The 14,469-nt window shown below is 42.5% G+C and overlaps 1 protein-coding gene across 1 annotated transcript; it reads right to left on the reverse strand.

Annotated features, from left to right (window-relative positions):
- Positions 1 to 9: 9 nt before the first annotated feature.
- On the reverse strand, positions 10 to 12,200 carry tbc1d2b (TBC1 domain family, member 2B). The gene is made up of 13 exons (XM_031863212.1): positions 11,794 to 12,200; positions 10,861 to 11,011; positions 9,254 to 9,428; positions 8,005 to 8,159; positions 7,603 to 7,853; positions 5,986 to 6,408; positions 5,732 to 5,842; positions 5,316 to 5,512; positions 4,246 to 4,740; positions 4,042 to 4,159; positions 3,647 to 3,832; positions 2,275 to 2,396; positions 10 to 1,998 (listed from the first exon to the last, which is right to left on the reverse strand). Exons 1-13 carry the CDS (start codon positions 12,133 to 12,135, stop codon positions 1,803 to 1,805), a joined length of 2,922 nt encoding a protein of 973 aa, XP_031719072.1. The 5' UTR covers positions 12,136 to 12,200; the 3' UTR covers positions 10 to 1,802.
- Positions 12,201 to 14,469: the final 2,269 nt, after the last annotated feature.

Here is a 14,469-nt window from a genome sequence, read left to right on the forward strand (position 1 = left end):
TGAGTCGGATCACACTCAGTCAGCTGTTTATTGAATTTGTCTTTTAACTGGTTTTACAAAAAAAACATACAATGGCATATTTCATTCTGTAATATAAAAGCTTTTAATTAAATGATACAGATTAACAATGAACAAGATACCATAGAGATTTACATACAAAAAAAGTGAAGTGCCCTATAATATTCTGAAGTCATCTTGTCCTTACACGTGTGCAATACATTGCTGGGAAAAGCAAAAGAGAGAGAAATGAAATAGGTGATAGCATAAAACATAGCTTATTCCATCTGAATATGAAACTGACAGAAAACAAGGAAATGCATTCAAACCATGCTTAGAACAGATATGTATTACAAATATGCGCAAACCTACTGTATGAGCCCTTTGACAAAATGACTGGACCTCAGACATCTTTCCATCTTAAACTGATCCAAGTTGAGTCTCATGAAAGACCTGCTCTCACGCAGACAAACAAATTGAATCTCTTCTTCTACAAGTTTTTTTTTTCATTCACATTTCCATCATTAAAGCGACCACAATTCTGTCATTTGGTCACAAGTTCAGGTGGTCCGTCCAAAATGTTAGGCGTGGTGCTTGGACTGACAGTACAATAAAAGGTAGTCAATTAAGTAACAGCAAAAATAATCTGTCAACAGCAAGTAGAGTCAAGTAACGTAAAAATAAAGGAAATTAAAAGTTATTACAAACTGTAAACAATATATCGGCACACAAGAGAACATCAGTTGTACACTGTCGTTTGACCGAATATAAACGTGGTTTCGTTCTAAGCAAGCAACTGTTTCATAATGGTCTGTTTAACAGCAAAAATTGTGACACAAGTGTAATAGAGAATATGGTCACAGTGCTAAAGAGTAAACGGTCTTCTGTTAGTACCTAGATGTGGAAGACGGAAAGCTGTTGCCACACTCCTGAAACACTTCCCTCATAGATTAAAAAACATATTTCTATTTTCAATCATGTTGACAGAGTGACTTCAAAGCCAGTATATCAAACTCTAAAATCATTCTGTGTTGAGGGTACATGTGAACTAGTGTAAACACTGGGCAGACATGTTATACTGCCACACTGAGGACAATGAATGCAAATGCATCTGAAAGGTAATTCCAGCATTATGCATAATACTGCATATCTTGCAAAATACAAACACAGTTTTTCCCAAGGTGTTCCACGTGCCGTTAATGTGAGTGATAATACATGGGAAGATTACGTTTTTGATCCCCGGTTTGATAGGAAATCTCTGTGTAACCTCGAGAGGCTGGAATGATATGTACAATTTTGGAATGACTTGGTGATCAGAAGGCTCAAAGATTTAAATTTTAAGTTTCAGCAAAATTTGAATTTCAGCAAAAGATTTAGGTAAACAACTTTAAGACGTGTGTGAGAAAGGGACCGGAGGCAGAGAAAAACAAATGAAAACAAGAGTAAAAAAACAACAATCATTCCTTCAACAGACATAAAATCACTAACTATTAAAAGATCACAGCCGTGTTTTTAAAATACTGAATGGGACTGTAAGAGTGTAGCTCGGCGTTGAAGTGCTGTGCATGAGGCATATACACACAAGCATACAACAAGTAAAGCATTTAAAATGGCAGGAATACTGATAGAAAGCCCATTTGGCTCGTAAAGTTGTTCTTTCGACGAAAAATGTATAAAAATTTGATTGGTCCGGCTCTGATTCAGACTCTAACTATCTTTTTGAAAAAATCCTTTTACAACTGCAACACATGACCGGCGTATGGAGATGATCTTTTTGTCATCATACTTCAGCGACAACCTTAATGTCAGTTATCCTCCTCATCGTCGCTGACGAAGCTCCGTCTGTCCTGACTCGTCTCTCTCTCCCTGAGGAAGGTCTGTCTGATCGCCTCCAGCTCGGTCAGCTCAAGACGGACTTTCTCCAGATGGAAGGAGCGGCGGTTCTGAATTTGTCGCATGGGGAAAGGGTTCATGCCCCCGAAGGCGATGTTCATCAGCTTCCTGGAACAAAGACACAGTTGTCAGTATGGGATAGTTGTTTATTGTTCTGCATGCTCTGTGCTGTGCAGATTTGACATCCTGTTGTCCCCGTTTTATATATTTGAACAGCTATTACGACTATTCTGTATACAAATGCAAAACTCACAGACTGTGGATAACCAGGTTTTTGTCCATGCAGCCAGATATGATAAGCTATTCCAAGGTTAATTATCTTGCTCCTTATTACTGCAGACTCGATGTCCTCAGAAATATGAAAACAAATTCCAGTTGCTGTACCTTGAATCCAGGATTGTGCACGTAAAGTATCTAAGATATTTAAAGATGGCTGTGGAGTCCTGCAGCTTCAGAAACTCTTCCTCTTTGTACTTGAAGAGAGCGAGGGCAAAGCGAAATATGATCTGTGGAGAAAAATGAACAAAGCTGTGACATCCACCTCATAACTTTCCATGCGTGACCGTATTTGTCTCTTTAAGAGGAATGTCTGAACATGCAGCACAGTAGTCTTCACTGTCTTGTTATGAGGCAAAAGCTATTTAACGAGTGAACAGCTGAACAACTATGATTCCCACCACAGACCTCTACACAGGGTCTATATTAATAAAGTGTCTATAATCAATAGTTTCATATCCACAATGGATCACATGACTAACTGTTTGTACTCATGGTGATGAACCCACAGGGAATTATCACCCAACTCTGCAGTTCCACTCAGTTCCACAGAGATTTATAGCTTTCACAGCTCTCGACTGTGTCGTTTTCTCATGAAATGTTTCAACAACTCAGTGCATGCCACATGCCTGGCATCAAAACGGCAGACAGACAAAGTTTACGTGACTAACTGGTGAACATATACGGAGCATTTAGATGTTTGTCTCAGGTGATGGTGAATATTGGACTTCATCACAAACACGACTCCAGATGAATTCTGCTGCTGCAATGTGTCTGCTGGATATGTAAATTGCAAACAAGTTCACAATGATATTTTTAAAAGCTGATTGATAATACAGATCATCAGTTTGGTGTCCACAGCTCGTCTCCGCTGCCCCCAAGTGGCCAAAAATCTGTTATTGCAGGTTCAATGCTGGATTCATTTATATTTTTCTACTACATGCTAAAAAACACATAGTGCCGGTATATTTTTATTATATATAATTAAATGTTGTTGTTGTTTATTTGGATACTCAAGAGCAGCTGTTGGTAACATTGAGTCCATGTTAAGAATAGCATTCTATACGCATGCTTTCACACACATGCCTACAGAAATACACTTACATCACAAACCTCACCTCTTGTAGACGTGAAGAAGAAACGCAGAGGTGGGTGATAATGTTATATTGGGATTTTTTCCCATTAAAAATAGGAATTTAATGCATTATTGGTAAAACATAACACATAGTGGGGCTTTAACTTTGTATAGCCATGGTTGTTGGCAGGGTAAAAGAGGTCTGGAAAAATCCAAACACAAATGCTGATCGGATAAAGTTGGAGACAAAGTGGGTTCAAATTTCAAAACTGGGTAAACTCTTGTTTACATAAACAGAAAACTAATCCAACATACCATCTGTAGATGAAGGCAAAATGAAAGACAACACATTTCTCCTTATCTCATGTCAAGATCTGAAGTTTTACTTTCTCTTCGGGCTCTCACCTTAGGACCTTCATATAGAAAGGAGTCCCACATCTTGAAGAGGATGTCGCTCACCACGCTGTCCACAAACACCACCAGGAACCAGTTGAAAGTGATGAGGGAGAAGTCCACCTTGTACTGCTCAAAGTGGGCATGAAGCCGAGGGAGCTTCTCACTCATCAGGTCCTTGAACACACGCTGGTCAACCTGCAAAAAGACAACCAACACACATTTACATCCTTTATTGCCGACAATAAAGCACAGCAGAAGAAAACATGGGGTCAGATCCAGCAGAGAGAAAGAAAGCAAAGAGTGCCGACTACTGTGCTACATCCTTTGTATGATCATGAGCCGCACAGTCACGTGAATATGACGCTGCAACTTGTCTTCCAATGCTAGCATATAACCTTATTCACCTGTGAGCCCAGCAGAGTCTTGGTGTAATAGTCTCTTGGCATGAAGACCTCCACAATGGCTATAAGGCTCCAGAAGGCGTCCTCTTGGTCCAGATACAGCAAGGCGATAGCTGCCAGCCTGAAGAAATAAAATCCAATATAAATGAATAGTTACAAGGCATAGAGGGACAGAAGGATATGGAGAAACCAGAACCCCTCCTGTACCTGTTTAGCCCCTGACAGTAGCCGATATCTGGATTCCTCCAGGAGAAAGCCATCAGGACGTTCCTGAGTTTCTGGATGCCGCCTGTATTCGGTGAGGAATAGTGCTTGTTGTTGGGCAAAGTACGCATCAAATCCAGCTCGATCTGCTTTGAGGCCGGGTTGGGCTTGTCCCTTGCAACATTTAGTAAGGTCTCATAGTAGTCAGGTGGCAAGTTGTCACGAAACTTCTTGACGTGGAAGGAGACACACCAGCGCCACACCTGGGACCGGTGCTCATGGGGCACGCCGTAGCGAAACAGGGCCTTGAGCTCAGGGGAGCGCACCAGGTCTCTGTTCATGGTGCTGGCCAGATAGTTCTCCCACTTCACCCCGATGGACACCTCCTGATCCGTCATGGATAGAGACTTCAGCTCCAGAGCTCTCATCTTTGCCACCAGCCTCTCCTCCTCTTCCTCCTCCTCAGGGACAGTCTTGAAGCCAAACGTGTCATACTCGCTGATATCAAATCAAGGAAGAGAGAAAACGTAGGGAAATGATGTTCAACAACACTTTTAGTGGGACCCACATTTGGTTAATCTCCTATATCACTCAGGGATTGCCTGAATTTCTAACAATACATTTTAACGAGCCTTAAAAAGGACATGCCTGAGCTCGCAAAGACGTCAGAGCAACATCAACAGCGAACAAAGTACAAATTAGCAGAGCTAGTTTTTCCAGTCAAGAAAAATGAAAACAGATTTAAGGACTGCAATACATGTGGGCCTATTAAGGCTATTAGGCAACACGAGCGATTCTTTCTCTCCTGCAATGGAGTTGTCCTTGATGTGTTGTTAGATTTTGGTCAACTTATACCAAGAGGACAGACACTTTTGTAGATTTTCATTTCACTACATTGTGATGTCATCTATATTTAGCAGATTATCTTCGCAAAACATGTATAAAGTGCTGTAAAATTGTTTTACTTTACAACAACAACACTTGAATAAATTAGTTAGAAATGTAACCTAACTTTCAATATGAACAAAACATAAAAGCATATTTTAACAAAGTCTTTTTGGCATAGTCTGTACCTGACAACATTTGGTTTAAAGATGGGGTGCTCTTGCTGGTCGGAGCTCTCTGCCTGCAGCGCATCCTCTAATAATCGGGAGATGACTTCTCGGGCTGGGCTCTGCTCTGAAGACGAGCATACGGGGGTCTTCACTTCTTGAAGCAGCACCAAAAACTTACTCTCCACCTGACAAAGCTTGGCCTCCAGCGCCAAATACTGCAGCAAAGACAACAGAGAAATTGAATCAGTGTTTTTGCTATAATAACTGACAGCAGCAAGATATTATAGTTAGTTATTCATTGTTCCTACTTGGCATTTTTAGGTTTAGGGGGCACCAGCTAAGGGCAATACTGGACTTCCCCTACAAGCTCCTCAGACTTCCTCTTTCCATTATCAGAATAATGCACCATTAACCGACCAACACATCCTGTGTACCTTTGCTTCTAAAGTCTTTTCTCTACTCTCTGCGTTTCTGCGTAATACTGTCAGCTCCAGGATCTCTTTGTTCAGGAACTTGTTCTGGGATTTGTAGCCTTGAAGACTGTCCTGAAATTGAAGAAACACATGTGCAGTTAGTCAGACTACAAGAAGCTAAAGAAATAACAATCTATTTTATATACACTCAAAGTTCTCATAATGTGTATAATTTGTATCAACTATATATCGGGTTTAAAAGTTCCCTCCTGTACCTTCAGGATGTCCATCTCCTCCTGATCTTTATTGGGCGATGGTGATCCGTCGTTTGGAGTACCGCTCTGCTCTGAACTCTCCTGCGACAGCTTGATGATGACTTCATCCTTGGCCTGGATGGTCTCCATCAGCATCCCCAGTTGGTCGTTTATCTCCCCCACCTTTATCTTCAGGCCCTTCAGCTCTTGCTGCAGACTCTCCTTCTCCAAGGCGAGGCGCTCCATGTGGCCACACAAGTCCTGGATCTGTCCATCTCTTTCCTGAAGCAGAGCCTCCAACTGGCCGGTCTCTTGCTGGGTCACTACCGAACCTTGAGTCTGGTCCGAAGCTGCGGATGAATCTGTAGCCGGGGTTGGACGGTGCGCTGGCTGCCTATCGCACTGGGAGGTTCTCAGAGTCTGCTGTAAAAGTCTCACCAACTCCTGATTGAGTAAAGATACATATTGGATTATTAAGGATTATGCCTTCAAATGTGGTCGCCTGGTTCGCAGTAAAAATCAATATGTTGAATTCAATGTTCATTGTTTGTCTTTGTGGGGCAAATTCACAAATATGTAAGAAAAAAAACTAAAAAAAAATGCGCTCTTGTAAGAAACAATTCTATTATATTCTCACAAACACCTCTGACCGTGCAGACTAGTCAGGATTTCCTGCCTTGTTTCACAGCAGAGGTGATGCCCTCATGCGTTTGTAAGTGGTCACACTGATGCAGACGCACTCGCATACAATTAAACTTACAGTTTTCATCGGAAACTATTTGGTTGACCAAACCGTCCACAGAGAGGTCTGAAGACTGAATTGAGCAGAGCCGACATCGTTTCTTTATTGCAATTAAACGCCATGAGCACCATAAACAAGGAAGAGTATGTGGGGACTTTGCAACGTTACTAAAAAATTCAGTCGAGGCCAAACATTACCTAGAGGCCATAAATCAATAGCAGCAACAATACAATGTCAGCTTTGGTCCGTCCCATTGAGCAGAACAATGTCAGCTGTGACTGAATATTTCCAACAACACTTGTGCAGTTCCAGCCAGTTGAGTCAGGTACTCAGAGTTACTGGGTTAATTCTTGTTAACGTTTGAGCTGGCAGTAAACCACTTTACAGGGGAAGCGTAGACACATACACTATATATTCATTGTGATCAACCGGCTGGTCTCACAACACTAAAGCAAGAACAGAACAGAGTAATAGGAAGCAGCGACGCAGCTGCGATTGTTGTTCGGAGAACTGCCGTTTCCTCGTTTCTCGCTGAAGCATGACTAATCATTTGCCGTCTTCCTATATTAGCGGGAGCATCAGGATTACACCAAACTGCTAAGTCAGACACCACAACCAAAGGCTTGTGTCGAATTCAAAGATGAAAGTAAAAGCAGCATAGTATTACCCCTAATGTGGGAGATTTAATGGTTCATGTGAAAACCATCGACTCTTTGAGATATCACAATTACTGCAACAAGAAAACACCATTGGTTAATGAATGACATGAGTGAATGGACACGAGAGCTTTCAGGAACCAGGTGATGACAACATTTTGTACATAATCATAACCACTTCCCCATACTCTTTCTGGAGACAAGTCTACCACCGAATGTCATGTTTTCATGTCATCATACCTTCTGACTGGCCAGCTCTTCTCTGAGTTTGGCCTGCTCGTGGTGCATGCGGCTCAGTTCCTCCTGTTGGCGAAGCTGCATCTCCAAAGGTTTGCTGCCGTTACACTCCACTGGGGAGCTCTCGGCACTGTGCGTCTCAGCGTTGCGCCCAAACCTCCCTGAGCCCATCATGTCTCGAAGCAAAGGCTTCTTAGGCCGCGATGAGTTACGCACAAAGTCGAAAGTAAACGCTGCGGCCGACCCAAAGGAATCTGAGAGAGGAGAGATAAAGACGTGATAAAAGTGAATCAGGAGGACGGAGCCGTCCATTGTTAGTCCATTTGTCATATTATTGAGCAAATGAGTGGAGCAATAACAGACAATTCGTCTCAGGAGAATGTAATGCGTATGGGTATTACGTACGTCTGTGTGTGTCTGGATGAGGTTTCTGTTCAGGGAAGTCCTTGGTTGGAGCATCCACCAGCTCCCACTCCTCTGCGCTGCTGCTGCGGTTGGTATGAAGCACACTGCGTCTGCTCTCACCTCCTCTGCCCGGCCGCAGATAAGACATGGAGTTCCTGACAAAACAAAAACCAGATGAGAGTGCGAGTAAGACCGTGGAGCTTCAGTGTGAACGCTTTTCAAATCCTCAGGGATCAAGTCCAAACTGCAGGGAAGCCTGATGCCTCTGCTACTTTGTTAATGGTAACATGAGCACAAACGGCCGTTGTTGAGGTCTTTATAGTAAAAGGAAACACACAATACAGCTTGATGCGTCCAGGTTACATTTAATGGGAGAGCATAACTTACAAATAAAGTGTCTATATAAATTTAAATAAAAAAACAACATAAATGGAAGGCATTCTTGAATATAAAATGAACAGCGGTCATGTCCATAATAAGAGACCCATACACACTCTTCTAAATGTGAGATCACTGCAACCACATGGCTGTTTGTGTGCAGCTGAATGCAGTTCTTGCCTTCCTCACACCACGTATACACTGAACCGTGTTTCAGCCACATGTTTCCGTCATTAGCCTCACGTCCATGTGACGGAAAAGACACACTTCAATTTGTATCAATGCATTCGTCAACAGCAGCCCCACAACAGACTCACTCTCGCTTTATGAGCATAACTGAGACCCGAAAGCATCTCTCAACATCACATTTCTGCTGGGCTCATGAGTCACAACTGCAGGAACTCTTGTAAAACTCTATGCATTTCAAAATATGAGAAGCTACATCTTAAGAAAGCAAAAACAAACTGGTGAGGACACATGCTTTAAGCAACTCAAATGCTCCAAGATTCCTACTCACCTCTCTTTCCATCACAAATTCCAAAACATGTCGCATTTTTAGCATTTCAGTGTTTTGCACCATTTGAATAGATGTGTTGTTTGGCCCTAAAGGGGAACTGTTGATGGCTGCATACTGGAGCAACCAGTAAACTATGGATCTAACCATTTCCTCTCATTGAGTCAACCTCAAGAACAGCTGAAGAGGTCTCTTCTTTTACTTAATACAGCTCTATTGGGGCATACAGCAGACAAACTCGTCGTGCCGGTTTGGCAGGAAGTAAAAACAAATACACTTCCCTTTTTTTTTTTTTTTTTTTTTAAAACTGTGGGTACAATATCATCTAGCCTGCAGAAAGCTTTCGTCCAGCCTCACCTGATTTCTGTACCGAAGTTTTTGAGGGAGAAGTTGAGGGGGTTGGTGGACGCAGCAGAAGGCCCTCTGGCTGACTGGATACCCACCATTCCCCCGCCATCGGTATCCGTCTCCATGGCAAAGTCGCTGCGGACCTTCTCCATGCTGTCACTTAGCTTCTCAAAGACGGGTGCATCTGAAATAAAACATATATTAGAGTCAATTAGAACAGCTCGATAATAACACTGGATTACTCATTACTGCTGTTTGGCAGGACTGCAGCTATATTTCAATTGTTTCTTTAGGAAATTAGATAGTGAGCCTTCGTGCTTTCCAGAGTAAAGTGAAGCTCGTCTTGCGTCACCCAGAATGATATTTACAGCAGAGTGGATGTCTGTGGTTTCAAGAGCAGCCAAATAATACAGTACGTAGCCATTTTGAGCAAAGAGGGGTAAATATAAAGTTTCCTCTTTGTTTGGAATTTCCTTGGAAAGTGTGGGAACATTCTGTAAAAGGTCAAACAGCTCGACCGTTATGCTGTCACGCCCAAGAAGGAAGCCATTTGTAACCACATAGTTGTTGTTACATGTGCCAGCTTTAATTAATACGGCACATTAGTTTCACATGTCACAGCACGGCTTGTTTGAGTTTGTTGCATCTAAACCTTTAAACTCAGTAGCTACTACCATGTAATCTTGCATCTTGGTTATACTGTGAAGAGAAGCTTTGGCATGTGAATCTTTCACTAGCCATGCAAAAAGGACATGACACACTTAATGTCCTCTGCGCAGCTAGAGGGAGAATTCCAGTTAAAGAGAGATTAATGATCTCACATGCGTTTCCTGCTCCTTCACATTTCATCACAGTTCACTCACAAAAGGTCAAAGTCTTCTTAGACAAAAACAACACATTGTGTGAAAAAATATGTTAAACATCTGATTACTTTAAGCATAGTTGTATTCTATGTATTTACATTGGGGCTGAGCAATGTTGACAAAATCAAGTATTACAATATGTTGGACTCCAATAACAATAATAAGCCAAAAATGGAAAAACTGCAACAACAAACTTCTACATAAAACTTGAACTCAACTTTTCTTTCAGTCAAACCATGTGACTAACCGGTCTGACCTCATAAGGGCAAGGGTCACACCTAGAATGTGAATAGTTTACAAAACAATCGTAACAAAAAAATAGCAGAGACAAATACTCAGAGAACTGTTTACAGCCTCTTTGAGGGATAAAACTAAACTTTGGTGGACACACATTTGCTTGGATCGCCATAACACTGTATGCTGGGACCGATAGGCTTAATAATATATTATACTGTATAAATGTATTCTCTTGTTTGTATTGTAAATGTTTTTGAGCTGCATGTATTCCTTTAGACATGTTACAGTGGCAGATACTTGAGGGGAAACTTGAAAAATGCTCAATGCTGGACAAAACCACCCCTTCATGCTCCTTCTGTGTGAACTCAGGAACCTGGCAACTTGTGTAAATATTAATCCATCAGATACAGGTGTTTACTTTCCGCTGCTGCCTGGATGTGAAGAGACTGAGCAGTGGAAACGGGTGTCCATACCCACCGTATGTATGTATGTATGTATGTATGTGTACCTGCCTACCGTTATCTTTCCCTACGAGGCCCGTGGGAGGGTAGGCCAGGGTCGGGGAGCTCCAGCTGTCTCTCTGACCGGAGCCTCGTGTGTTGCTGTACTCCCAACGTTTCTGCTGTAACTGCTGGAGCCAGTAATGCATCACCTGTCTGCTGGAAGCCTAGAGACAGACACACACACACACACACACACACACACACACACGTTCACGCAGAAGTAACACAATTAAGTCAAATACATGTTGGAGATCTAAGGTTGAAAGGCAACTCAAACATCAATTTAAATGGAATGACACCTTGGCTAGGAAAATAATAACAGCTGTGGAAATAACTAAAGCATATGAAGCAGCCCGAGAGCGCTTTAGATAGCAGGTCATTTAGGAATCGGTCATGTGAACGAGCACAGACGCTGGTTTCAGTCTCAGTTCCAGCCTCGGGCCATGCAAGCTGTTTGGTATTAACCAGTCCTACCATCTGCTGAAAACGCTCCCAGACTTTAGTGGGCAGCCAGGGACACCTGTCTGTTGGCACTGAAACCAGTCACAGTCATGTGACAGCAGAGAAGACACCATCACGTGAGATGATTGATTGGCAAGGCAGGGGTGTCATGGGGGCAGATGAGCTCAGGTAAGACTCAGCCTAACATTATCTCTACTTGTACACAGTGGACTGACAGTGTGTGTGGGGCATTAAGCTGACTCATGTGCTGATTAAGCTCGTGTCTGGTAAACACGTGTAGCCCGATTCATTTTTTGAATTTTTTTTTTTTTTTTTCTTAAAAGTTCTCAAATCACAACCGTGTCAGCAGAAGTCTTTGCACGTCCGACTAAAATCCGAGCTGAGAATAAAACAAATCAGAATGGGTGTGTCTGCGCCTTCCACACTGAGAAAGGAAGTGACAAATGACAGCAAAGCAGTGCAACACATGCCGAAAAGTTTCTACCTTCAGGAGAAACTCCTTCCCGGTCGTGCGGATCTCAAACTGACCCTCTTCCCCCTCCACGTCGTAGCTGAAGCACCCATCGCCTATTTCGATGTGCCCGAGCGGCAAGGCATCTTGGTGAGTCTTGAAGTAATACAAGTAACATTTCCTCGGATCGTACACGAACCACCTCGGCTTGTACCCTCTCAGAGGCCCCTTGCCCGACAGTTTGTTCAAGTACCCGCACAGCTTGGAGGCCTGCTCCTTCGCTCCCTCGACTTCGGCCACATCCACGGACCTCGGGGCCACAATCCGCGAGGCCGTGCAGGGGCTTGCTCCGCTGCCATCCTCCTCTTCGTGCATCTTTCCTCGAAGTGTCTTCTTCGTGCAGCGCAGCGGATGCCCACTACTGTTTCCATCCGCATGACTGCCTGCCCTTTTTTTTTTGAGAGGGCAGCATGGGAGATGTAGTTTATTTCAAAGGTGACGCGTGTAAAGTGTATGAGGCGGCAGCACCGCTGGGTGGTGGTGTTAAACCAGATGTGCAACCCGAGATACTCCAGCAGCTGCAAATGGTAAACAAAAAAAAAGAATAGTTCCTGTTTTGTTGTTGATTTACACATATATTCACCAAATATGGTCATTATAAAATATTGAAATCCCTCAAAATTGGAAATATAAAATACAAATACCTAAAATTGTCAGGTGAACATGGCTGGATGAACCCGAAGGTAGAAAGTTGCTGTTGGGCCCCTGTTACACATATATGCCTATATGTTAGCTAAGTACTCAACTACCAATAAAAGTCTCCCATTCAAAATGTTAAGTAAAAGTACTGAACTATTAGCAGCTAAACTACAGTATCTAGTAAATGTACATGTTAGGCAGAATGGGTCATGTCAGTAAGTAAAAGGAAATTAGTTATTACTCTTTCCACTCTTAGGAGCTACAGTGTATTGATCAATAAATCAATCTAGTTCACAGCAGTTTTATCACCAACGTATAATCTGTGGTGTTGACATTCACTTATGTTATTCACAGTGTGACTCATACAGTAAGACGGAGGTCGATAACAGAACACATATTAGTCTGTTGGAATATTTCCTACTGGGCTCAGAGTTCATCCTGGAGCTGCCCAAAGCTGTTCAGCATGCTTCAGGTTGATTGATGGTTGTATATGTGAACATGCTAAAGCATGATGTACGTGCGTCCTAGACATGTCTGTCTCGACCCATGTTTGGATATACGCCAATTATTTTCCCCATTGAAACAACAGTGAAACCCAACAACAACCTAGCTGTGTAACCTGTGTTTTTATGTTGTTGGTCAGATTGAACTTTGGCTTGCTTTAGGTTGTTTGTCAGGATGCTTGTTTAACCCTCAGATTTAAAGGTGATGTGCTGACGTTTTGGTGGAATGACATTTTACTAACCTCAACTGTCTTGTGACCTTTTAAAAGACCCACATCCCCCTCATGGGTATGTCGCCAGAAGACTGAACATTGATCTTAAGAGCGCTTGTCTGGTACCTGTCTGATAACTCTGCCTCCTTTTCTGTTTATCTGTTTGCCTCACAGCTGCAGTAGATGCAATCTTTTTTTTATATTGTTCACACATTTGTTTTATATTGTTCACACATTAATAACTGGTCATTATATACAGTATGATACTGTGACTGTAACATTGGATCTTTGCGAACACGGAAACAGTGATAACATTTGACCCTAAACCACTCAACACCCCCAGAGGAGCACATAGTGACTCACAAAGAAGTTTGAAACTGACAGACAGTATTGTTGAGTTGATGTTGAAATACTCGCGCATGGTCATGCAGCACTACTTGGTCATACATGGAACATAACGGTACAATTATTGTGTAAACAGTGGCTGGTTCGATCGATAATAGGCTTTTAATTTCTACTGTATGAAAATTGGAGAAAAATAAAACCTTGTAGACATTCAGGATCACACTGATCAAACTTTCAGAGACAGGTTTGCTCAGCTGGTTATAGGGAAAAGTAGCAGAGTGTCTTCTGAGATCAAGGTTGGAGCAACGTAATCATCGGGGAATGCTGAGATCTCAGTGGCATCCCGATCAGTATGACACAGACTCGCTCTGGTTATGGTCTCTTGGTCTCTCCCCCAGAGGGATTTCTCATTGCTCACCACTGAGCAGAAACCAACAGAAAGATGATTGTCTCACGAATGAGTTAGCTATATATATATTTTTTACGACAACCTTAAAATCAAGACTGGGAAATATCTCATCGTATTATAGTTTTGTTTATGCCCTTTAATTAAAGTATCTGTAGATCTTCCCAAACATTTCCATTTGTTCACACATTTGGTCCGGCCTTTTCAGCCATGATCCACATTCATTGCAAACCCAGGTCAGGAAACACAGAAGATCCACTGCTGACGCAACTGATCTCCCATTACAGTAATCAAACACTCTGTGGGTAAAACACATCTCACCTTGCAAAAACCAACGCACTCATGCACACAAACCACAGCTTACTTTCCGTTTCTCTTCAGGAAGCTCCAGCTTTGTTCAGACGTCTCTCTCATGCAAATGAGCTGTATGAAGTCTGCCGTGCCGTTGCCGAGCAGCACCGCTTTCCAAGCCAGCGGAAAAATATGTGTAATAGTAAATGTCATCTGTCTATATCTCCCATGCACTGTAGGGTCATACTCCCTC

This window comes from Anarrhichthys ocellatus, unplaced genomic scaffold (genome assembly GCF_004355925.1).
Source record: "Anarrhichthys ocellatus isolate YVR2014 unplaced genomic scaffold, GSC_Weel_1.0 scaffold2, whole genome shotgun sequence".
In the NCBI taxonomy this organism is placed as follows: Eukaryota; Metazoa; Chordata; class Actinopteri; order Perciformes; family Anarhichadidae; genus Anarrhichthys; species Anarrhichthys ocellatus.